Source organism: Sciurus carolinensis, chromosome 1, assembly GCF_902686445.1.
Source record: "Sciurus carolinensis chromosome 1, mSciCar1.2, whole genome shotgun sequence".
Lineage (NCBI taxonomy): Eukaryota > Metazoa > Chordata > Mammalia > Rodentia > Sciuridae > Sciurus > Sciurus carolinensis.
In genome coordinates this window covers 4,404,627-4,430,677 of record NC_062213.1, presented here as the reverse complement: position 1 = coordinate 4,430,677, position 26,051 = coordinate 4,404,627, and the positions used below count along the sequence as shown (strand labels likewise).

The 26,051-nt window shown below is 53.2% G+C and overlaps 1 protein-coding gene across 4 annotated transcripts in view; it reads right to left on the bottom strand.

The window, feature by feature from the left end:
* Positions 1 to 14,469: 14,469 nt before the first annotated feature.
* The window catches only part of Trappc9 (trafficking protein particle complex subunit 9), a 533,127-nt gene continuing 521,545 nt past the window's right edge, over positions 14,470 to 26,051 (bottom strand). For 3 of the 4 annotated variants that reach the window (XM_047546065.1, XM_047546089.1, XM_047546072.1), the window contains 2 exons: positions 15,959 to 16,182; positions 14,470 to 15,268 (listed from right to left, as the gene is read on the bottom strand). In XM_047546065.1, the coding sequence (XP_047402021.1) occupies positions 15,101 to 15,268; positions 15,959 to 16,182 (392 nt within the window). In that variant the 3' untranslated portion in view covers positions 14,470 to 15,100. The remainder of the gene's footprint in view (positions 15,269 to 15,958; positions 16,183 to 26,051) is intronic. The other variant, XM_047546081.1, reaches the window with a different exon arrangement.

Below are 26,051 nucleotides of genomic sequence, written 5' to 3'. Positions count from 1 at the left end.
AGGGGCAATTATGGAAATTTGAATATGGATGAAGTCTGAGGAGACCACGTACCGTTGCCTGAATTCTGTACGTGCAACAGTGGCACCGTCATGGTCGTGGGTGGGAGTGTGTTCTTGTCCAAGATGGAACCTGAAGCACGTCGGGGTGAAGCCCACGTCCAGTGGACAACAAGGACGGCCGGACAGACCGCTGAGGAACCTCGGTGGCGTGGCTGGGACTTGTGCTCCTTATGCCTGTCTCTTTGTCTTTCTGCACACGTGAAAATCTCAAAGCAAACAAAACTCCAAAGTAAGTGATCAGAATTGGAAAGAGCAAACAATAAATGGAAACGTTTATGTACCTTCCAATAGACAATACATTCTCGTCTGTCCAAAGACCACTGGGAAGAACCCACACAGAAGAAGAAGACACACAGAAAATTTGGGGAGAACAAAGTTCTGTTACGACCCGTTCTGGCCATCTTCCATATAAATAGCAATAAATAATAAAAGAGGAGCAGAAAAGCTCTTCACTCAAAAATTTAAATCACTCCAATGTGACCCTTGGATCGAAGACCAAATGAAAGGAGAAAGTACCTGCTATCTAGAAAACAAAGAGAAAGCTTTGTGTTAAAACACGAGGCGGAACAAAGTCAACACTGCCTAGAAACCCATGGCCTCCTCAGAAACGGGGAGGACAAAGTACAACCCCATTCCTGTCACCTGTCTCAAGAAACCAAAAAAGGCAAAAAGGAGGGAATCCATAGAAACAGCTGAACTGATGAAAGAGAAAATTGAAAAAAGTGGAAGAATAAGGAAATGCAAAAGCTAAGCTCATTCTTTAAAATGGCTAATAAAATAGAAAAAACCCTCATGAGCCCAATTATGGAGAATGGAGAAAGAGAGAGAGCAATTAGTCAAGACTAGGAATGAGAAGACAGACATAACCAACCACCGCAGAAGCAGGGAGATGAAAATCATTTGAGAGAGCAGCATATGCAACTCTGCAATAAAGAATGGAAGCCACGAGGAAATGGTGATTTCCTAGAAAAAGTAAATTACCAAAGTCAATCCAAGACAAAGTGGAAAGCTTCATAGACCAATTATCATAGAAGATACTAGAAGGCCATCAAAGATCTATCAGTGAGGGCAGCAGAATCAGATGGGCAGCAGCCTGTCTTATCTAACCTCTAAAGAACTAATCTTTTCAGTGCTATTCAGACTATTTTAAACCCTAGAGCAAGAAAGAAGAGAAATTCCCTGTTCATTCATGCATTTAGAATTACTTTTTAATACAAATAGTACAAAATAATGGGAACTCCAGACCAATAGAACTTATAAATATAGAAAAGATATTATAAATAAAATACCAGCAAATAGGGCCCAGCAATGTATCAAAAGAACAATGTATTACTCTATTTAGGTTTAGTCCTGTTGGTTGAGAACCCTCGGCCCTAGGGGTATTCGCTGGCATAGTGTCACCTCTCTCAAGGCAACTCTTGGCATGGTAGAAATAAGGACACCAGTGCATTGAGGGTCTCAAGGGACAGACAGCCAATGGAACTTAAAGTCTGTTAGGAAAAGCAAAAATTTTACATAGAAGTTGTACTAGATTTATTTCCAAAGAAGACTCTGAAAGATAATATTGTTTCAGCATCTCTTAAACATTCCACAAAGGCAATTCCCTTTCTGATTTGAAATCCATGAAGGGAAAGGCTAAGGGAACGTTTCTGTCTGAGTGCAATAGACCTCATGCCACTGAATTCTCTCAGCACCTGACAGGAAGCGTATACCAATGAGGTTTGGAAAGGAGCAGTGACCTAGAGCCTTCCAGTAGGTGGAGTCTGCATGGGAAGCCTGGGGCGCCTGGCTGCACCCCGAGCTTTCTAGGGCAGCCCTATCCCCCCACGGCATCCTGTTCATAGAGGAATCCCAGTCCGTCTGTCGGAAGCCAGGAGCCATGGTCTGAATGCTGAATTAGGTGTTAGAAGACCTGGCCTCCCTTTCTCCGTCTGCCACCAGATCCTTGGGCCCCGACGGTGGGACTTCTGCCCCTGCAGCGCTGGAGCTGCTAAGGAGGCCGCTCTGCGCCAAGCGGGCTGCGGGTCGCTGGCCGTGGTGCTGAAGGCGCTCCAGCGGCCTCACGGTTTCTGGAGGGACTGGCTTGGGCGGCTGCCAGGAGCCTACTGTGATTAGTCAGCAGGTTTGAACCGGCAGCTAAATTGTAAAGGTGGAAGGAAGAGAGGATTCTTTATTGGTGTGCTGAGTCAGTGCTAAAGAATCTTGCTCTTTTTTTAAACCAAAACCCATGTCTGTGTCAATTCTCATCACCTGAATTGAATATTTCAATTTTTGGACAGAGACACAGAATGAAGTCTCCAGGGTCCCGGTGAAGACATGCAGCACCCCTTAATTCCCAAATCCCCCGCTCTTCTTTGCCTCAGGAAATCAATGTCTGGAATTTTGTGCTCCTTGTGCGATTGTCTCTAGAGTCTGGGAGGGTTTTCTGGTGGTCGTGTTGTCTTTCAGCTGCGACGGTGTTCTTAACAGATGCCTTGGCTCAATGTGGGAATTCCTCAGAGCCACATCCGATGGCGTGTGTCTCGGTGCCCTATCTTGCTGCAGGTGCAGCTCCGTGCCTGCTCAGCCATACCTGTTTACTGGCCCCTCTCGATGTGGAATGTGGCTTCTGCCCCTTTTTGAAATGTCAGCATTTCTACTATAACATTCTGGAATACGCCTCACGTTTCACGAGACTGCAAGCTTCACAGGTCCACACCCAGCTGTGCAGTCAGTGGGTGAGAACACAGGGCCACTCTGGCCATGCTGGGAGTGTGCTGGGTGTCCGGTGCTCACCACGATCCATTCTCCCCTCCTCCCAGAGGGAGACGTGCCCACTTGCACCCACGGGGCCCTGTAATGTGCTCTGCCACATGGGGTGTGAACAGAAGCGATTTGCATCCTTCCCAGGTGGAATGATCTCACCACCATGCTTTAGGGTTTGAGTGTGGCTCTCAAAGCTGGAATTTTGGTCCCAGTGGGACAGTGTTGTAGTGATAGAAGTTACAAGAGGTGGGACCTGGTAGAAGGTGCTTAGGTTGTGAGAACACTGCTCTTACAAAATGAGTTCGTTCTCTTGAGAGAGGTTATTACAAACAGCAAGCCCAGCCCCTCCCTTGTCTCTGACCTCAAGTCTCACAATGTGCACCACCTCTTGCATGGGCTCCCACCATGATGCCATCTGCCATGTGTGATGTAACCAGAAGGGCTTCACCAGTGCCAACAGAAGCCAGAAACATGCTTTTGAACCTCCTGAATGATGAACTAAGTTAGTAGCCTTTTTTTCTTTATAAAATACAAGCCTCAGGTATTTTGTTATAGCAACAGAAAATACAGTACAACAGTGTCAGACCAACCTCATATTATTCCTAGTTTGCCATACAGTCCCTTTATGGTATATTTTAATTAACAAAAGTTCTTAATTTTTATACAAGTAAATTTATTATTGTTAATGGATTCTGGTTTTCATGTCTAATTTAGGATAAGTATTCTCTGTGCCAAGTTCATAAAGGCATATTAACCCCTTCTAAATATTTTTTACATTCTCTTTCACATTTTAAGTCTTTAGTTGGAATTGATTTTGTATGTGGTATATTGTGGGGTCCAATGTCCCTCTTTCCCAGTGGTCACTCACTTATTTTAGCAATACTATTTATGGAAAAGTTCATAATTTCCCCCGCAGTATTTTATACACTGAGTGTCCATTCTGGCTGTCTTGGTTTATCTGTGCCACACAGCGTTATAGCACATCCTGACTTGTTCTTTAAGAGTGTTTTGGCTGTTCTTGGACCTTTGCATCTCTATATGAGTCAACTTGCTGAGTTCCACCAAAAACTGTTGAGATTTTTATTGACATTACATTGAATCTATAGATCAGTTTAGCAAGAATTTACATCTTTATGCAAGTCTTCCAACCCATTTACATAGATCTTATTTAAAGTATTCCAATAAAATTTTTATAACTTTCCCCGTAAAGGGCTTGCCCATTAAAGAAAAGATTTATTCTTGCATTCAGTTGCTGTAACAAATTACCACAAACTCCATGGCTTAAAACAACATAGTCCTGGAAGTGTGACGCCCAAATGAGTCTCATGGGGCAAAAATGAAGGAGTTGGCAGGAGTGTGCTCTTTGTGGGAGTTTCAGAGGAGGATCTGCTGCCTGGTCTTTCCTGGCTTCTGGGATTTAAGGGACACTTTGGCTCATGACCTCTTCCTCCATCTTCTAAACCAAGACCAGTTCTCTGCTTCTCTTTTGCCTACCTATGTTATGGTTTGGATGTGAGGTGTCCCCAAAAGCTCACGTGTGAGACAGGACAGGAAGGTTCAGAGGAGAAAAGATTGGGTTGTGAGAGTCTTAACCCAAATAGTGAATTGATCCCTGATGAGATTAACTGAGTGGTAACTGAGGCAGGTGGGGTGTGGCTGGAGGAGGTGGGAATTGGGGCACGGCTATGGGGTATATATTTTGTATCGGGAGAGTGGAGACTCTCTCTCTCTCTGCTTCCTGATGATGTGAGCTGCTTCCCTCTGCCACACTCTTCCGCTAAGATGTCCAGCCTCACCTCGAGCCCCGCCAGAGGAACGAAGCCAGCTGTCTATGAATCGAGACCTCTCAAACTGTGAGCCCTCAAGTAAACCTTTCCTCCTCTACAATTGTTCTGGTTGGATCTTTTAGTCACAGCAGTGAAGAAAGCAGACTAAAACAGAAATTGGTACCAAGAAGTGGGGTCGTTGCTGTGACTAACCTGACCGTGTGTTTCGGAAGATTTTGGAACTTCGTGGAATTGGTGGGAGGAATGTTGAGACGGATAGCGCTGCCGTCTGGAAGTGCTTTCGACCGCAGAGATTAATGGCTGATTCTGCTGGGGGCTCAGAAGACCAGAATGGTGAGGGGACAGTGATCAGTGAACCCGGCTCAAGAGGGTTCAGAAAAGGAGGACTCTGTTGGAATGTGGAGTAGAGGCCATTCGTGTGAGGTCCTGGCTGAGAAGTTGTCTGGATTTTGCCCCTGTCCTGAGACTTTCTGCGGGGCTGATTTTAGAAGAGATGGACTTCTTCATCCCGCAGAAGAAATGTCGAGGCAGCTTAGCATTCAGGCAGTGGCTTGGATATTGCTGGTGGCTTTTAGCCAAATTCATTGTGATGATCAGGAGCAGAAAACAGAGCAGAAGGATTAGGAAAAAGTGAACTTGAAAGGCTGGAGTAAAACTAGGGCTAAGGAAGTCACAGCTGTTAAATACATTACTGCCACTACAGAAATGCTAAGGACTTTGAGAGACAACAGGAAAGATGGCTTGAGGGCAGCTCAGGAGCTGGCAAGACCACACCCATCTCAAGCCCAAGGGAACAAAGGTGAAAATTCTCTGGAGAAGAGACCAGTGGGGCACCCTTCTTGCACAAGGGGGCCTAGGAAGCTTTTTCAACATGCTCAGCCACCCAGACCCTCAGAGGCTGCAGCCAGGGTCCCCGGAGGCTTGGCTACTCTTCAAGGCCGTGGCAGACCTTGGCGTGACCCTCGTGCTGCTGGTTCTGCAGGAAAGCAGGATGCTGGATTTAGGGGGTCAGGGAGGCTACCCCCAAGGTTTCAGAGGAAGGCCTGGGAGGTCAGGCAAAGTGCAGCAGGGTCAGAGTGAGAAGTCAATGTGGTGATGTGAGGAGGAAGCTGAAGCCGCAGTGGAGACCCCAGATTAAGAAATGCCAGCAACATGGGACATCGACCTAGGAAAGCCGCAGGAGTGGAGTAGAGCAGAGACAAGCCAACAGGAAGGTCACTTGGGCTGCAACAAGGCCACAGGGGCAGAACGACATGAGCCCCTTGGAGAGAACATCGGGATGTCATGTGCCCCAGGTGCCGGCCATGGAGCTACAGGACCTGTTTCCCCAGCCGGATTTCAGTCTTGCTTCAGTCCCATCCCTTCTTTCTATGCTCCTATTTTTGTAAATGGAAATGTTTACTCAGCTCCTTTATATGTTGGATATTTGTGAATTGCTTTTAATTTTATGGGAGCTCACAATACGAGATTGCCTTGAGCCTCAGAGAAAACTTTGGACTTGAACTTTGAGCAATCTCAGAACTATTGAGACTATGGGAACTCTTGGAAATGACACAATGTATTGTGTCAGATGAGTGTGAGCTTTTGGTGGCCAGGGGCGGAATGTTATTGTTGGATGTGAGGTATCCCCCAAAACTCATGTGTGAGACAATGCAAAAAGGTTCAGAGGAGAAATGTTTGGGTTTTGACAGTCTTAATCCAATCAGTGATTTGATCCCCTGAGAGGAACTGAGTGGTAACGGAAATGGTAGGGTGTGACTGGAGGAGATGGAGATTGGGGCGTGCTTTGGGTATGTATGTATCTGTTGAGCGGAGTCCCTCTGCTTCCTATCATCACATGAGCTGCTTCCCTCTGCCACACTTTCCTCCATGATGTTCAGCCTCACCTCGAGCCCCGAGGAATGGAGCCGGCCGTCTATGGACTAAGACCTCTGAAACCGAGAGCCCTTAAATAAACTCTTCCTCCTCTACAGTTGTGCTGGTCAGGTCCTTTAGTCACAGCAGCAAAAAAGCTGGCTACAACAACCTCGCACCCCTTGGAGACCCGTGGTGCATCAGGCCTACATGGATCATCTGCCTGCCTTGAGCTCGTGTGATCAGCCCTCTTCATTTATCTGTACCCGTGGTTCTCTTTTTCCTGGTAATATTCACAGGTTCTGGAGAATAGGACGTAGACATCTCTGGGATGACATTTTCTGCCTAGAAGGCCCTTTTTATTTTTGTAGTTCTGGAAGAGCAACTTCTATTGTCTTATTTTTCAGAAGTTCGTTGCTGTAGTACAAAATGTTGTGGATTTTTGTAAACCAATTCCTTGCTAAACACTTACTGATTCAATAAACCTGAAGATTCCTTAGGACTTGTATGTGATCAATGACACAATGGACAGGTTTAATGACAGTTTGTTTCTTCCTCTCGGGACTCCCTGCCTTCCCTTGCTTCCTTTGCCTTCCTGGGTTCGATGCTGAGCCACGTGGAGGTCACCGGCATCCTGTTCCATTCCTGCTCTGGAGGAGCCTGCAGAGGGCCGGGGGCCTGTGCAGCGAGGCCTGCTGTGTGGGCTTGCAGCCACTCTCCTAGACCGTCTGCTCAGACGCTTGGGTTGGGGCCATGGGCTTTTGTCATTGCTGTAGACTTTATCAAAGTCTTTCACATTCATACAAATGATCCCATGGTTTTTTCTTTTTAAAGTTGTTAGTATAGTGAATACATTAATAATCTTTCTAACACAAAGCCAACCTTGCATTCTCTGAATAAAGACCATGTGACCTTTGTCACCTGCCACAGGATGCTTTCCAACCCTTAGAACAGTAGCTTCACGTTCACACCGACACACAGCAGCCTGAAACCTCCCTTCCCACGCTGTCTCTGCCAGGCTTTGGTAGTGAGTTTATACTAGCCTTGTAAAAAATATTCAAGCGTTTGCTCTTTTCCTACATTTAGAAATAATTTGTGTAATTATTAGAATTTTTTTTCCTTGAATGTTTGTTAGAACTCACTGTTAAAACCCACATGGACCTACAGTTTTCTCTTTGGAAAGAACTTAAGTACTGATTTGATTTCTTTAATGGTTTTAATATAATTTCATTTATTATCATAAATTTTTATTTGTATTATATTTTCTGGAAAATTTTTACTTCAAGTTTTCAAGTGTATTGGCATAACGTTCTTTCTAATTTCCTCTTATCATGTTTCTAATATCCTCCTAGCTCTGTCTGTAGTATCTGATGTCCCTCTTTATTTGTAATGTGGTTATTTGTGCCTTTTCTTTTTTCATTATTAATTTAGTCAGAGGTTTTTTTATTTTATCAGCTTTTTCAAGAAATAACCTATGACTTCACTATTATGTGTTTCTTTTCTATGTTATTAATTTATGATCTTATCTTTATTATAGCCTTCTATTTTCTTTAATCTCTACAACCAACAATTTCAGTTCTTGGGGACAGTGCTTAGCTCATTAACTTTCACGCTTCCCTCTTGATTATAAGCATTCAAACTTCATAATTCTCCCACTACATATTGATTTATCTGCATCACACAAGTTTTGATACATACTTAAATTGTTGTTCATTTTCTACATTTCTCATTTTCCCTGGTTATTTCTTCTTTCAACTGTGTTATCTAAAAGTTGCTTCTGAATGCCCAAATATTTGAGATATTTCTAATTATCTTCTTGTGATTGATTTCTAAAACATATGGGTTCAGAAAATGTGATCTTCATGGTCAGTCTTTGAACTGTACACTGAGTCATAAACCAAATCACAACGTATGTGCTTGACAAAAATACCTCTAGCTGTTAAGTAAAATATTGTATATATGTCTACTAAGTCAAACTTGTTTACTAAAATTTCAGATCTTCATCCTTCATATTTTTTCTAAACTTTCTTGGTCTTGGTCTTTCAATAGAGGGGGTTTGTCTATTTCTAGTTATAGTTCTGTCATGTTTTGCTTTATGTATTTGAGACTATATTATTGGTTGCATATGTATTTAGAGTTAAAACTTCTTAGTGAGTTTTCATTGTGATGTTATTGTCTTTATTTCTAGGTATAATTTACTATTTGTCTTGAAATTTCTTTTGATTAGGATTGGCTGATACTTCTTTTTAAAAATATTTTTTAGTTACAGAGGGACACAGTACCTCTATTTATTTTTATGTGGTGCTGAGGATTGAACCCAGGGCCTTACACATGTGAGGCAAGCACTGTGCCACTGATCTACAATCCCAGCCCCTGATACTTCTTTACTTACTGTTTTATATCAACTTTTTGTATCCTTATGTTTTAATGTTTAGTATAAACATTATAACCCTGATTTTATGGATTTTATCTAGTCTTTCACCTGGATATTTAGATGACTTTTATTTACTGGAAATAAGTGTACTAAATTTATTTCTACAACTTATTTTATAATCTTTCTAGCTATTATTTAACTACCAATGTCTCATTTTTTCTAATCTGTAATATGAGGATAATAATAGCATCTACTTTAAAGACTTTTTATGAATTCTTTTACATTTGAGAAAAAGAGCTGATACATGCAATTTGGAGAGGGCTTCTTTTTTATTGGCAATACTGGGGATTGAACCCAGGGTCCTGTGCATGATAGACACTCTACAACTGAGCTGCATCCCCGTTCTCCTTTTTTTTTTTTTTTTCATTTTTTAAATTTGTTCTAATTAGTTTTACATGACAGCAGAATGCATTTCAACTCATTGTACACAAATGGAACACAACCTTTCGTTTCTCTGGCTGTACACAATGCAGTCACACCATTCATGCAATCATACATGTACATATGCTAATAATGTCCATCTCATTTCACCATCTCCCCCCCCCCATCCCCTCGCTCCCCTCTGCCCAATCTAAAGTTCCTCCATTCTTCCATTGCTACCCCCCATTATGGATCAGCATTCACTTATCAGAGAAAACACTTGGCCTTTGGTTTTTTGGGATTGGCCTACTCCACTTATCTTGGTAGTCTCCAACTCCATCCATTTATCTGCAGATGCCATAATTTCATCTTTCTTTAAGCTGAGTAATATTCCATTATGTATATATACCACAGTTTCTTTATACATTTATCTATTGAAGAGCACTCATTCATTGCTGGTGGGACTGCAAATTGGTGCAGTCATTCTGGAAAGCAGTATGGAGATTCCTCAGAAAATGTGTTTTTCATTTTGAGACAAGTTCTCATTAAGTTACCCAGGCTAACCTCAAACTTGTGATCCTCCCGATTTAGCCTCCTGTGTAGATGGGATTATAGGTGTGCAACACCAGGCCGGAATGATATATGTATCTTATAAGGAAGGAATATAAGCTTTATAAGCATATTTAATAGTCACATAAATATATAATAAGACTGTATGTGTGTGTATATATACATATATAAGTATATGCATATATATGGTACATATGGATATATGTATATGTATATACATAAAAATATTAGAATAACACCTAATGCATAGTACTGTAAGCATTATTATTAACATCATTAATATCAGCAAGTCTGTGGCTTTATTTTTCTATCACTTTTATTTCTTCAGTTAATTTTCTTTCTCGTGCCTTCTTTTGGACTGATGAATGAGTTTGCCTTATTCCTATTTGGGGTTTGTTAATGGAGAAGCTGTTCATGTCATTTTTCATTTTCTTAATGGTCACCCTAGAAAGGGTACCTTCCATAACAAAAGCACCAAATCACAAGTCTGTTAATCATTCTCTTCTCCCTCTTCTGGAACCTTTGGGATTGACATCAAAGCATCTTATAACTTGATCCCAACAGTCCCTCACTGACTTCCAAGTGATCTTGCTGTACTTGCCCATTCTGTCCTGTTCTGATCCCACAGTTCAAGATCACTGCCATCTACACTGCGAGCATTTACTCAGATTTACTCACATACACCGCCTTACTTGTTCTTCCTGATTTGCATCTCTGACACTCCATCTGGTATCAATTTTATTCTGCTTCTAGGTCATTCTTTTGCAGTCCCTTTAATGAAGTTTTGGTGGTGAGGACTATTTTTTGGTTATGTGTATTACACCTACGAAAGCATTACTATCACTCAGTGCAGTCTCAACTATTATTCCATTGACTTTTGGACCCTATTCTTGCTAGTAAGAAGTCAGCTGTCAATCAAATCACCACTTCTTTGAAGGTCATTGTTTTTGTAGCTCCTTTTGAGGTCATTGCATTTCCTCTGGTCTTTTGAAACTGCATCACGAAGTGTCTATTGTGTGTTAATGTCATTTCCCAGTTCCTGTCTTCCTTTCCTCCGGGCACTCTGGTCAGAGACTGTGTATGGCTCCCCTCTCTGGATTTGCCTGCCTGCAGGCACAGGTCCTAGACTGTCTCTTACCTTCCTGTCTGCTCACTGATGCCCTGACTCATGGGCTTGGGGTTTCTTTTTTTCTTTTCTTTTTTTTTTTTTGGTACTTTGGATTGAACTCAGGAGCATGGGACTACTGAGTCACACCCCCAGCCTTATTTCATATTTTATTTAGAGACAGGGTCTCACTGAGTTGCTCAGTGCCTCGCTTTTGCTGAGGCTGCTTTGAACTTGTGATCCTCCTCCCTCAGCCTCCTGAGCCACTGGGATTACAGGCATGCACCACGGTGCCTGGTTGACATGTGAGTTTTCATCACTGATGTTTGTTTGTTTTATTTAGGTAACTCCAGCTCTTTGGTTGTGTTCTGTAGGAGGCAAGCCTGGGCCCTCGTCCCCATGTTGATAGCCTTTTTTGTTCTGTATTTATTTGTCTTAATCCCTTAAGATATTGTTCAGTGGCCCCAGGAGGCAGGTAATCATGTGTACCACAACCTTTTTCCTGCTAACAGAACCAGGGCTGGCTCTGAAGATGTCATAATGACAAGGGTTTTCTGAGCCATCAGGCTGAGAAGGCCCCTGTGATGCTTGAATCTTTTGAAATTCACCACCAGTCTGGGCTCTGCTGAGTATCTCCAGTGAGGAGCTCAGCCCTTCAATATGCAGACATGTGCCTATGTGAGCATTTGTTTGGAAAGTTCTGCTTTGTACCACTTCGTGTTTCCTGATGAATTAACAGAGCACACTAGCAGAGCACAGTAATGTCACATATGTTAAGGGTCCCCAGAGGAAGGTGGAGTCTCAGGCATGGCAGGACATGTAGTCGGAACTAAAAAGCAAAGGGTGGGAGAAGGAAGAAGTGCAGAATGGAGCTGCAGCCCACACCAGGACAGCGAGCAGAGCAGACTGAACATTTGTGTGACAGTCGCCGTGGAATAGCAGTTTTGTTTCTATTTATTCAGATAAAAAAAAATCAAGGCTTAATTTAGATAACCTGTCTTAGGTCACAGAGTTGACACGTGACTGAGCCAGAATTGAGCTCCTCAGACATCTTCTGTGGGATCCTTTCGGTTCCTAGTGAACTTCAGGTGACACACTGTGACAGCCAGGTGATTATGGGGTCACGGCTATGCCTGAAGGAAACAGGTCTCGGAGGGGCCCCACCAGCTCACTCAGCCTGTGAGTTGAAGTGGATGTGGCCTGCCCTGGCTTACTTCCTCTGCCCAGAGGGGAAGACTTCTGGACCTTTCCGTGGCCCAGGGATGTCCCAGAGAGGGGGTTTAACTGCTACAGAGTGAAGCGCACAGGCTGTAGCACCAGGAGGGCATTGAGCTGTCCCTGGGACACGTGTCTCAGGTCCTCTGTCTCAGTCACTGCCCATCAACACAGCCAGGATGATCCAGCACACAGGGGCCAGTACATAGCACCCCTTCCCCAACAGTTCCATGTCCTCACAACAAAGCTCCCACTGCCCAGGGCACACTGCAGGCCTCCTTTCCTGATCCCATGTCACCTCCTGCCCCAGGACAGAGGGGACGGAGGTTACCCTGGGCACAGGAAAGGGCCTGGGCCCTGCAGTCAGGACTGTGGGGAGGTTTGCACAGGACCCAGGTCTCCCCAACACCCGCCCTTCAAGAAGTCAGCGCTGCCTGCCTCTCGCGAATCTGCTTTCCTGGCGCTCTGTACTTGTTTGTTTGGAAACAATCACCCATGTGCGAGGCTGGCCAGGCCCCGGGTCCTGACACCTGGTACAAGTGGGTCTGCCTGGTAGCCCCGAGCTGCCTCTGGACGTGCTAAGAGACTGCAGGGCAGCTGGCTGGCCCCTGCAGTTCACCACCTTGCAATGCCCGACACCTGGACAACAGTAGAAGGCCACAGGTGGGCAGCCAGGAAGTCCATTCTTTGGGTCTTGGGGATCAGGAGGTCCAGGTCCTTGGGAAGCCCCTCAGCCCCACGGGCCTCCTGAGGCCCACACAACTCCGTCTGCTCCACAGAGGCCATAAGGTCCCTTCCAGACTCTGGTCAGGTGGCCTCAGGCAAGCCCCGCCCCCAGCGTTGCTAGAACGCCAGCATCCCGGGGATGCCCGTGGTCCAGTCTCCTGGGACCCATCTGCTCACGCAGGTGGCAGCTTGGCAGAGCACGGAGTTGCCTTGGCGGGAAGTGGCCTCAGCGACTGGAAGCACGCTTGTGGTACCTCTGCTCTTGCCACGGCCCGCGCTCAGCCGTCGGGGCTCCCTCTCCCTCAGGCCTTCCTGGGGAAGTCGGTGCCAGGCCCACGGTGGTAGCAGCTCCATGCCACCCTCTGTTGGCTGTTCCCCTCCCTGTGCCTCTGCCCTCCCTGAGCCTGGGTCTCTGCTGAGAAGCAAGCGAGGCCAGTGCCTGCACGCGGTGCTGCCTGCTCTGAGCGCCCTGGAGGCCAGTGCAGGGCGGCCGCTTCAGAAAGCAGGGCCAGCCAGCAGGGCTGGTGGGGTGGGCCTACAGCAGGGCCCACGGCTCCGCTGTAGCTCTGTGTGACGGGAAAAGCTGCCCCTGCCCCAACTCAAGACTCAGTGGGCAGGCGTGGCTGAACCTGGCCCCCTGTGGGTGACATTGGGTGGCCAATGGCTTGCAAAGCTGCTTTGAGAGCGGCCTGGCCCCTGAGGCCAGGTGCTGGGCAAGCTGGTGGTGGCCCTGGGTTGGACCTTGAGCGGCTGAGGGTAACAGCATCGCGAGGCGAGGCTTGTCTCCCGAGGCGATGCTGTGCAGGGGCAGGGAGGACCCCATTCGCCCCGGGAACAGGATCTGACCCTGCTCTTGCTTCCTTGGAGACTCTGTCTCCCGTCTGTAAAGGAGCGAAGCCCTGCCCGGGGCCGGCCTGTTGGAAGGTATTCAGGAGAGGCCACACCCAGTTCAGGGAGGGGCCCCATAACATCTGCCCAACAGCCCAGGGGACACCACGTGGCCCCTCATGATGGGCAAGAGAGAGCGCATCCTTGCCTATGATGCGGCTTCGTGGGTTCTCCAGTTGGGGCACTCGGGAGCACAACAGGGCCCTTGTCACTGCAGCACCCCTGGACTCCACGACAGTCCCGACATGTGTCAGCACCCCCGGGTGTCCAGGTGGCCTTTAGGGAACAGAGGGACCCCAGGTGCCTCAGATGCCGCCACTCTGGCCTCATCTGTAGCTCTGCACCCGCGGCCCCTTGCCCTCTCTGAGCCCACCTAGCAGGGGGCCCCTAATTCTGCTCAGGGAGGGATGGTCTCCAGAAACAGGCCCAAGGGTGCCCGGGCAGAGGTGGCACTGTGGACATGGGTCAGGAGGGAAGAGGAGGGAGAGCCCTCATGGCTCGGGAGCCGCGTGCAACCAGACCGGATTCCCTGGGTGCTGCTGCCGGGAGCCGATCTGCAGCACCTGTGTGGAAGGGGCGAGTGGCCCTCAGCAGGGACAGCAGAGGCCAAGACGGCCAGAGCCAGCAGGGCGAGGGCGGAGGACGGTGGTGTGGGGCTTGAGGCCGGGTTCTGAGAGGGCTCTGGGGCCAGGTCCAGAGAGCAGTGTGGGGTGATGATGGATCCCTAAGGCAGGCAGAGCGAGGCAGCCAACCCTGGTGGCCTGAGGCAGGGCCACTGGCCCGAGTCCTCACTGAGGCAGGGGCTGTGCTGGCTGGGGCCCTCCCGCGGCACCCCTTCCGCGGCAGGCACACGCAGCACTGTGCGGAAGCAGCGAGGCAGATGCTTTATTGGAGAACTCATCCCAGACAGAGCCCAGCCCAGCGGGAAGCACCCAGACCTCGCCCGGCACAGCCCGGGCTGCCCACGGAGGCCTCCAAGAAAAGTGGCCCTCAGGACATTCCTAGGGCCACGGAGGGCGGTGCCCCAAGCCCTCCAGGGTGCCCACCCTCAGGCCTGCCTTTTCTCCCCGGGCAGAGCTGGGAGCAGGGACGGGACTGAGCAGTGTGGGGCTGTGTCCCTGGGGCAGGCGCACTGGGACGGGGTCTCGTCAGCTACCGTGGGGTCCAGCACAGTGTGGGAAGTGGGCGAGGCTCCGCCCGGAGCTCCTGAGGAGATGGCAGACTCCCCAAGGGAGGGAGGGAGGACTGGGCGGCAGGGGCGAGGAGGAGGAGACGGCCGCTGTGGAGACCTCGGCACTGTGGTGGGGTGCCGGGCGGCCTCCTCTCCTGCCCCAGGGGCCAGGGCGAGCAGGGGACTCAGGCCTGCGCCTCCAGGGCGCGCACGTGGACGCTGGGCAGGCAGAACCAGGATGGCGGCAGCTCCTTGCTCTTGCTGTCCTCGTGGAACCGGATGTGGAGGAAGAAGTCCCCGGTGTAGAGGAAGAGCAGGGCCCCGAGGCAGGAGGACCGGCCCGAGGGCTGCACCTGTGGCAGGAGGCAGCGTCAGCCCACACCACACCAGAGCCCCTGAACCCTCCAGGTGAGGACACAAGGAAGGGGCAGGCCACCCATGCCTGGCTCCCTGGCCCTCTCCCAAGCTCTTTCCTGCCTCGGGCAGGTTGCTGTACCTTTCTGAGCCTCCGTTTTCACCCTTGAAAGAAAACACTGGTGTTTCACTCCCTGAACTGTTTGGGGGCCATGAGTCAGGAGTGCGGGCAGTGGTATTGGGGTGGCTGGTGCAGTGGGGTGCGGATGGGTGAGCAGGAGGCTGTGCTGAGGCCTGACAAGGCAGGTGTGGGAGACAAGAGCTTGGATCTGAGCTGACTCCAGTGCTTTGGGGCCTGGCGTGCAGTGGCTGCTGGTCAGGAGGCCACAGGCACCATGTGACAACCCGGAGGCCCTGCACCCAAGTGCAGGGGGCAGCACTGTCCTGGCCGGGCTCCTGGGCTCAGCAGGCTTCCTGTCTTGAAGGCCCTTGAGGTGGGCGGGACCATCGCCCTGGTCTCCCTGTTCCCAGTGTTGGGCAGGCACAGGGTCAGAAGGTGACAAGAGAAGCCCCGTGTCTGCCGATCCATGCTGACCCTGAAGCCCTCCCTCAGGGGCAGGGGGACAATGCTGCAGGAGGCCTGGGCTGCCCGACCCGAACCTGGACCCACCCTGTGCCCCACCACGTACCGCGTCGAGATAGAAGGTGCTGGAGCCCACAAAGGAGACGGTGTGGTGCAGCTCGTAGTTGTGCACGCCATTCTGGTGGTCCTGGAAGGGGACCACGGTGAGGGCGAAGGGCCCCACGCTGCGGGGGCTTCGGTTGGTCAGTCGCACCTCCAGGCGCACAGGATCGCCCACCTGGCAGGCCGCCACAGCCTGGCAGTCACAGGGCTGCCCATCCACCAGCACATCTGCAAGGGACACAGCAGTCAGAGGCCAGCTGCCACTCACCGGCTCCTTCCCTGCCCACCCCACCAAAGCTGCTGGCCCCTCCAGGCCAGGCTGCGTGCCAGACACACATGTGCCATTGGTCCCTGCTCCAAGCAGTCTGGCAGAGATGGGCGCGGGGGCCAGAGGTACGACCTGGATCCCCTGGGGGCCTGGGAGGGCCTCCTGGACATTCCTAATGCAGCCTGGGTGGAAAGGCTGACCTCCAGCTGTGGTCCCTGGGCTCCAGTGTTCCCTCCGGTTCAGCTGAGAGGCTCAGAAGGGGTGGAAGGGCCAGGAAGGTGGCAGGCAGGGTGGCTGGTAAGTGACTGGACCCCTCCAAACCCACAGTGCCTGAAGTCAGGGCGGGGGACGAGGTAGAAGACCACCGAGGGAATGGCTTGGCAGGGTCCCTGGAGGGGGACGTGGCATCCTCTGGGAAGAGCAATGCCCTCAGTCCCACCTCCTCCAAGGACCTGGGCTAGCAGAATGGCCTGGGGCAGGTGGGAGTGAGGACCATGGAGGCCAAGTTCTGAGAAAGAGCTCCCCTCCTGGAGATGGCGTGGGCCCCCTGCCTGTTCCCAAGTTGGTCCTTCAGGGCCGAGTGCTCCTTGGTGGGACCGGCAGGTGTGGAGGCTACCTAGGGGCCGTGCCATGCCTGGGCCCAGGAGCCCCAGGCTGTGGGGGAAGATGGCAGGCAAGCATGGGTGAAGGTACTACCAAAGCAAGGAGTGAGTGGCCGGCCAAGACCAGGTACAGGGCTTGCAGGGCCCTGAGCTGGTCCATGGTCAGTCCTCAGTCCTGTCCTCAAGCCTACCCAGGTGAACCCATCTTACCTACCCCCACAGTTGCTGGACCTTTTTCCCTCCCCCATCACAAGGCAGAGCCTCCAGGGCACCAGCTATGCTGGGAGGGGCTGCAGAATAACTCAGTAGCATCACTCATTCCAATGTTACTGTCCCTCACCCCCTGCAAGCACCTGTAGCCAGTGTGATAAGGAGGACAGAGATGAACAAGTCCCAGTGTTGAAAGTTCCCAATGAAAGAGATCAGGAAAGGTCAGCCAAGGATTGGGCCACGCTGAGACTGCAGTGATGGAGCAGGTCGGGTGCTCACTAGGGGACCAGGGGAAGGCCCTCACGCAGTGCGAGCACAGGGAATGACACCAGGAGGAAGAGGGCACTTTTTTCTCGTCCATTATACACATGTAAGGCTATGATTTGCCCTCAGAACTCTGCTTTTCCTGCCTCCTGCAGCCCTGAATGACAGACAGGACCACCAGGCTGGGATCTGCTTAGGGCTGAGCCCTTACCCACTGGTCTCCATAGCACACGGCAGCACTTCCAACAGTGTCTGGCACACACCAGGCAGCAAGAGGACAGGCTGTTCTCTCCACTAGCTGCTACGGGGTCTGTGGGGCTGAGACTCCTATCCAATGGAGCTTTGCCAACACTAACAGCTGAGATGAGATAATGACACTGAGTTCTAGAAATGCCCCTCTGGAGGGGCTCAGCTGTGTCATAAGCAACGCTCCCATCTTGCCACGTGTAAGTGTCTGAGGGACTTGAGCCTTGAGGACAGTGCTGATAGCACAGCAGATTCTATCCCGCCCTGGCTTCCCCCTCGGTGACACAGGGAGGTGCCCCTGAGTCCTCAGCCCCCTCCCTCCTCCACCTCTGCTCTCTAATGTTCCCCGAGTGTGAACCCAGCCAGGTGCGGTCGGAAGCTCTTCAGCAAGCAGTGCTGGCCCGGCCTTGGTGGCTGCTCCTGCTGAGGCTGCAGGGCGCGTGGGAATCAGGCACGCCAGCTGCCTCGCGTCTCTCTCTCTTCCACCCTCCTGCCCTGTGCCGTGGCCCCTGCCCAGTGAACCTTCCTAGCCCAGCACCACAGGGCCCCAGGAAGACAGGACAAAGCTGGCCTGGGAGCCAGCTTCCCTGCAGGTAACTGTCCCTAGGACACAGCTCTGGTGACTCTTTCCTTGTCCCTTCCTCTCTAGGAGAAGGAGGGACTTGAGACCTGAAGCCAGACCAGGGAAGTAGGTGTGAGCATGGGGCTGGACCCTGGCTGGGCCTCCACTTCAGCTGCAGAGCTGGCTCGCTACCCTGACTCCCAGTCTGGGTGGGGTGAGGGGCGAGGGTGAGGACCTGGCCAGGGCCCTGTGGGTGCTCCCGCGCAGCTCGGGTGAGCAGCTGCCCTGCGAGGAGGGCAATGCTGGGGAGGAGTCAGTGTGCGGCTCTTGCTCTGCCTGTCCCTGGTCTTGGGGACCAACTGTCCAGTTTGCATCCCAGGAACGGTGCAGGCACACCAGGACGTTTGGTCACACGCCCTCGTTCCTGGTCCTGCCCCCCGCTGCCCGATGCACGGGCTTCTGTGCTCCACGAGTGGGCGTTTCCTCCCGCTCTCAGCGGGGGCAGCTCCTGCCAAGCCCAGCTTGTCAGAGCCAGGCCAGGCGCACTGAACCTCCCAGGATGCTGCAGGGAAGCCAAGCTCCCCGTCAGGGACAGTGTAGCGGCTTGCTTTCTCCAGAGAGCACCTCGGTTCCTGAGTTCCAAAGGACGCCCTGCCTGTCTCCCTTGGGACCCACAAGATCCTGCTTAGGAAACATGGTGAAAATGAATCTCACGGGACAGACCAGTGGCCACCACGGTGACCGAGCCACCTGACAGGACATGGCTTCCCAGCACGGTGTCCTGCCGAGGCCCTAACACATCCAGGCTGTGGCTAACTCTCTTCTCTGACCTGGGACGGGAACCAGCTGGGCCCCAACCTTGCAGAAGGGCAAGTGGCCTCTTGTCCATAGGGTCCTGCTGAGCAAGGCTGCAGGAGCAGCTGAGCCCAAGAGGAGCTGGGCTGCAATGCCACCCGTGCCCACGGCAGGACCCTTGGTCTTAGAAGACAGGAGGGTCTGGAGGGTGGGCGGAGAGACTGCAGACAAGCCACCCGGCAGGGGCAGGTGGCCGCTGTGAAGCACGGGCTCTGCCCCGGGCCCTGCAGGGCTTGCTCCACTGTGCTATGAGAGAGGCCCAGGGGACAGAGTGGGTGACCTGGGGCACATGGTCAGGCCCCTTGGCCTTTGGTTGCTGTGGCAAGGTGAGTGCCTGTGGGCAGAGCAAGGCTGCACGCTGGTGCCTGTGGGGTGGGAGGAGGCGGGGAGGGGCTTCTCCCCAGGGGCCTCCAGGAGGGACTGTTCAGCCAACACCTTCTGGACTCGACCTCCAGGACCACCGGGCCGTCAGTGACTCCCTTGTCAGAGCAACGAGCAGCCCAGGCAGGTGGTGCCTGGGAGACCAGGGAGCCTGCCTGGCTGGCCCCTGGCGCTGGAGAGCCAGCACAGGCAGGCAGGGCCAGGCTCAGAGCCACAGGCAGGTATGGACCTGTCTTGGTGCAGACGGACGCAGCAGAAACCCCGAGCCTCGGTCTCCATGCTGAGAAACCCTGACACCTCCATCTGGGCGGTAACGGGCATCATCCCCTAACTTGGCGAAAGTGGAAGCCTCCACCTTCTCCTCAGACGCCTGCTCCCTGGTGCCCCCATCCAGTGGCTCCACCACCCATCTGAGGTCAGGCTGTCCTCTCCACCTGACACCCAGCCCCAGCCGGTGGGCATGCGCCACGGCCAGCGAGGCTGCGCCTTCTCTTCCCCTGCCCAGGCCAGTACTCTCTCTTCAGCTTCCCGCTGGGTCCAGCCGTGTCCACACCTTTCCGACCTGGCTCAGACCCTTCTTCCAGGTGGCAACCAGAGCCCTGGTGTAGCGATGCTGGTAGGTAACACCTCCACTTTGTTTGCTCTTTGCTGGCCCATGGCTTCGCTTTACACTCAGAAGGAGGAGGAACTTCGCTCAAATTCTAACCAGAGTCTGGTCTCCCCCTCCATCACGGGGGTTGGATCCACACACTGCCCTTGTTGTTCCTACAACACACCATCCTTGCCCCAGGGCCTTTGCACATGCTGCTCCCCACCTGCAGCTCCTTCCTGATGGTAGTCTTGGCCTTCTCCCTAGAGAGGCTGCCCTGATCATACTGCAAAGGGCCCTCATGCCGTGTCAGCCGCTCTTCCACACCACATTTTCTCACAGGCCTCGTCATCTTGTCTGAAGTTGTCTTGTTTATTTGATTGTTTAGTCATTAACTGTCTCTGCCTCTCTTCCAGAAAGCTCCAGGAAACTGGCCCTGGCTGTCCTGTTCACCATGGTGTCCAGTACCCAGACAGGACATGTGGCAGACACTGGTCTTATTTCTTATCTGTTGAAGGAATGAAACGGTGGCCCACGCATGAACCACAGGCCTTGGGGCTGGGTGCCTGTCCACGCCGCGCCCCTGTGAGCTCCCAGCTGGTCTGTAGCAGGAGGGGGCTGGACCCTACAGTGCACTCCAAACACAGGACCTGGGGACCAACTGCCATGCCCCACTCCAGCCCCGCCCCAGAAGGGGCACTCCTGGAGGAGACGATCCGTGCAGAGGCCTCATGTCGTGAGGACTCTCTGAGGAGCAGATCAGTATCTTTTCTCAAAGTATTAAATCAGGTCAAGGACCATCTTCTCCCTCTGAGCCTCTGGCCCCAGTCTCTCCTTCATATTTCGTACTGGCCAGAGTCACGGACTTAATTCTGTCTGGCCCAGAATTCCTCCTGCGGTGGCTGCCTGTGTGTGCCGCACACCGCAGGCTCTGCAGAACCTCAGGCTAAAAATAGGAGGCGCGAGGCCAGGGCTCCTGGGGCCACGCTGGCAGACATGGAGAAGGGACGCGGCTGTCCGCCTGAGCTCGGGCCAGAGTGGCTGCATGGGTCAGAGAGAATGCAGATGGGGCCCCCTGGCAGGGGGAGGCTGGGCTCTTACTATGGCCTACAGGATGCCCACCTGCCAGCCTGGCTGCCCCTGCCTCCCTGGGAGCACAGAGAGCAGGTGCAGCTTTAAGCTTCTTGCATAGAGCATGGGGGTGCAGAGGGGTGGCTGGGCTGCCACCTGGAAGCAGGCCCTGAGCCTGGGGATGAAGCCCCAGTAGCCCACAGAGGCCACCAGCACGCCACTCCTTTGCAGGACAGTGACCATCTGTCACATGGACACACAGAAGCGCACTGTGGGTGGGCACGGGGGTTATCCGCCTCGCACTGTCATGAACGCTGCTGTGAACTTCGATCACGTTCGTGTTTCTCTGTGTGCACCCGAGGGTGGACTTGCTGCGTAGGACGGCGGCTCTCTGACCCTCGGAGTGCCCGAGTCTCGCCAGGCAGCTGTGCGCTCTCAGCTTCACAGCAGCGCGGGGTCTGCCCTTTCGGTCCCGCCTTCTGAGTGGGGTAGGGGACCCTGCCTCGTGGTTTCCATTGGCATTTCATACACCACAGCCATCCTGCCTAGCTCTCACTGTCCCCCACCAGCACGGGGACAGCCCTGCACGCAGTCTTCGAAGACTCGCTCCCTGCAGGAGGACCTAGAATCCCGAGCCCAGGCCTCCACTCTTCGGGAGCTCCCTCCCCAGGAGCCTGGGCCCCTACCAGATCGGGACCGAGGCTGAGGCTCTTCCCTGGACCCTGGCAGAATGGTTTCCAGAGCAGAGAGCCAGGCAAATTAGGGGCCACCAGAGAGTCAGGACTCCAACTCTGGCAAGTCACACTGAGATCAAAGCCCTGGGCCAAACAGGGTGGACGAGGGAATGAGGGCCACAAGGCAGGGTAAGGTGGACCAGATCCCCAGGACCCGCAGGCCAACAGGTCAGGATCGGGCACTGCAGCATCTGTAGCTGTCCTTCCAGTCTGGTCTACGCAGCGTGGTGACTGTGAGGGCCAGGCCCTGGGCCAGAAGCGGCTGGACTCCGCTGGTAGCCAGGAGACGTCTGCAAGGCTCCCACGGCTGAACCGTGAAGGATCATCTTTGCTCCAGGGCTCCAAATCTAGCGTGGCTGATCTGCCTGCCTCAGCCCGTGACTCTGTTCACTGCCTCGGGAGACCAGCAGAAGCAAGGAATTCCAGGTAGACTTCGATGCAAACATTGGATTTGAGATAAAAAAGGCAGATGGGGAACGATGAGCAAGGCGCCCAGGTGCCCGGCTAGCTGGCGTTCAGAGCTGGATTTCCGAAGACACGCACACACGTTTTTCTAGTTGACGTGAATCTTGGGGCGGACCTAAGTTTGAGAGTGAAGTTTGACTCATGAAGACTTGGCTTTGGAATTGATCAAGGAGCTTCCTTTCTCTCTAGATGAAACAGAAGGAGTTCATGTGGGCAAATGGCATGCCTCCGTGTGGTGAGAGCTAACCCAAGGTCTTCACATCCCTCCCTTCTGCCAGGAGACCTCTGGGGGAAGCACTGGCAGATCTAGAATAAAATTCTGTAATTTCCAATTCTGGTAAAAACTGGTGATTTTTCTCATGGTAAATTTTCTCCTGTGATAGCACAGCTAGTTGCTAGGTGCTCAACCAACCAATCTGACAATGAGAGCCAAGCAACTTGCCTTTTCACACTGGCTTCTAGGAAGTTCAGAACCAAACAGGTATCAAGTGAGAGCGCCACCTTGGTCCCTGGGAGCTATATTTCAGTCCCCATGGCTGACTCGTGTGCATGTGCACACATACTCAGCCTCTCCTGGACACCCACTCCTCCACAGCCCAACCAACTGTGCCCAATACGGTTTCTCTCCACCCAGACATTTCACTTGACTGTGCTGAGAGTCTGGAGGAGCTGGAAGCACTGGTAACGCCTGGAGGCGGGCGGGACACGAGTGGTCTCCGCAGAGGCAGCGTGTCCTGAGGAGGTGGGAGTCAGGCCACGGCCCCGCCTGTGCACCCCACCTCTGACACCCTCACAGGAAGGGAGCCCCTGCCAGGTGCCCTGGAGCCCAAGGCAGCTCCAGTGTGGAGAGGAGACACGAGGGACGGGTCAGGGCTCCTCTGGTCCCCCAGACCCAGCATGTTGCTTGTCCTTCGGGACACGCAGCAACCCGAGCGGGGCAGCACACAGGGTCCTCGGCATGGCACGGCCAGGGCCTGGTGCCCGCTCGGCAGCCACCGGTCGCTGACCATTCAAGGACCACGGTGCCTCTGGCTCTGCCCGGGCGGGGCTGCCAGCGACCCACATGTGTGATTACCCTCCCGTCGAGAACGGCTCCCGAGGAGCTGCTGCCTCTCTCGGGTAAATAATTTACTTTTACAACTTTTCATTAAAGATTAAAGGGAATTAAATTAAAATTAAGGCAAATTGGAGCTGGAGAGGAGACCTGTGAAGTTCCCAGCCTGCGGAGGGAGGTGCCTGTCCCAGGCCCGGGCTGGGAGCCGACTCGGCAGGAGGGCTCTCCCACCCACAGGCCTCCAGGCCTGGGTTCCCGGGGCTGGGGACCGCGGCCTTGCCCCTGCCTCGAACGGTGGAATAGCCAGTGCACATGGCAAGTCTGTAGCCTCGGCTCAGAGTGCTCACAGTCAGGGCCAGGATTCCTGGTTGATGCCGGCAAGCAGCTGTGCAGTGGTTAGAGCTTCGGCACCGAGTTGGGGGCCAGGAAGCCCCTCTGGACCCAGAGCAGGGCTCCAACATCTTGAAAAAGGTAAGGGCATGCTGCGGGAAGGAGGCAAGCCAGCAGGGCTGAGCCCGGAGCCTGGCTAGAGGAGGAATGCCCGGCACACCGACGGCTTGGTCCCGGGGACCCTGGGTGCCCACACCCAGGAAGGCCAAGGGGGTTTTGAGCTAAGCCGGCCAAGCGCCAGAGGTCCTGGCCCACCTGGAGCAGCCCGGCCTTCATTGCAGGAGAGACAGCAAGTGTTGTGCCATCGATAGGCCCTGGTGAGTGGAGGGAGCTAGGCACAGGGACCACCCACGGCCAAGCCCTTGGGGCCAGGGGGGCTGGGTCTGCTTGGGGTCAGGATACTCGCCTGCTGAGGGTGCTTTTGCAGCCCCAGAAGCCCCAAGAGGCTCTGGTGTTTGCTGCAGGTGCTGAAGTTTCCTTCTGGGATGGAGTGCAATGAGACAGCTGACAGGAGAGGAAGCAAGAGCTTCTGGACAAAGGGATCAGGAGCCACAGGGCCTCATGGCTGCTGTGGCCTCCAGTCAGCACTTACCTCTCTGAGCTCAAAGTTGTAAACCCACGACCCAGGACGCAACAGGACTCAAGAGCCTCAGAGAGCAGCCCACCTGCTTGCACGGAGTCAAGTGCACCAGCCCGTCCCCTAAGGTCCTGCGTCCTGCCCCCGAAGCCTGCAGTCCCCTCAGCCCAGATCCCTCCTCAGCGTGGCATCTGCTGCTGCCTGTGCTGGGCTCTGTGGTCTCCACCACCAGCTCTGCCTCTCAATGGTCTGCTCACAAGTCCTCCCCGAGGGGCTGCCCAGGGTCCTCTCTGGAGAAGCCTCTAGCTGCTGAGGGTGCAGGTGCGTCCCAATGCATTCCATTTCCTCCCAGGCACAGACAGATTCAGCTCCTGCCTGCCTGGGAGTGACAAGATGGGTGGGGCCACGTGGGACCAGCCAGACTGGAGCCTCAGGATGGGCAGGCCCTAGAGCAGATGGACAGGGTGGCAAAGTGGTCAGAACTACAAGACGGACAGAGCCTGGTCCCTGCCTAGGCTCCAGAAAGTGCCTCCAGGGAATGTCACGAGGTAGGGTAACACAGGGCTGGAGGGTGGGTCCCTGCACTGGGGACTGTTACAGCACTCAGCAGTGAGAGCCACAGCCTCAGAACCCAGGTAACCACGCCTCCTGTCGGAAGGGCACTCGGGCCCCGCAGGGGCTGACACGCCCAGGCCTTGCTGGACAGGGCAGGCACTGGAATGGCCGGCAGCATGCACAGCGAACCTCAGCGGGCAGGGGCAACGGCCCTGTTAAGTCCTCCCCCAAGACTTCTCTCTTGGACAAACACTTCAGACAACTGAGATAAACCAGGAGAAGAGAGGAAGAAAGAAAAGTATGCTCTGGTTGGGCGCGTGGCTCGGACGCCCTCCTGAGAGCGGCAGGGAGCGCGGGACGGCTCTGTCCCAGCACCGCTTCCGCCTGCCCACTCTCACTCTCACCTCCTCTCGAGCCTGTCTAGATAGAGCCAGTGCTCCTGCCCGAGGAAGCTCCCTCCACTGCTCCTGCGAGGGGCTCTGTGATGAGCTGTCCTCACCACGCCACGGCCCCCAGCCTTGGACTGTCCCTTCTGCCCGTCCCATCACTCACGTGATACCAGGGCACAGGGGGCTGGTGAAATCACACCCTTTCTTTCCTGGAGGAGGCCGCTGAGGAGGGGTATGGTGGTCCCAGTGGGCCTGGGGGCCAGCTGCAGTGTAGGCTGCTGGTCACCTCCACCTGGAAGCCCATTGTGGCTATCCCTCAGTCTACCCTCCTGGGCCTGGCCAGGGTGAGCCATCAGCAGGGTAAGGGACAGCCAGCTCCCCAAGCCCAGCAGGGTCTGTGTGCCTGGGCCTCTGCTGGGACCTCATGCCGGGGACTGGCTGGCAGGAGCCTGCTCCGGACACCAGCTCCCCATGCTCCTGGGTGTCCCATGGGAGAATTGGCCACGGGGAAGGAGAGGGCAGAGAGGACACCGTGGCAGCTCCTCAGAGGCTCCTGCCTCTCCTCCCTGTGACCCTCCTCCCCAGCATGCTACACTCCCCTGCCCCTGACAGCACCCCTCGGAGCCCCCAGAAACACCCCTTGTGCCCTCCTGATGGCTCCCTTTGGCCTTTTCAAAACAGCTCCAGTGATACCTCCTCCAGGAAAATGTCCTGAACTACCGTCCACACCATAGCTGTCCCTGGATGGAATGACTCTCCTGGTAACAGTGAGTGCCCAAAGGTCAGGGCCTCAGGGGCCCATTCAATGAACTAGTGGACAAGTGAATAGGTGACCCCAGCCCTTGGGTGGCCTCATGTGTGGCCTCAGGTAAAGTACTAAACATC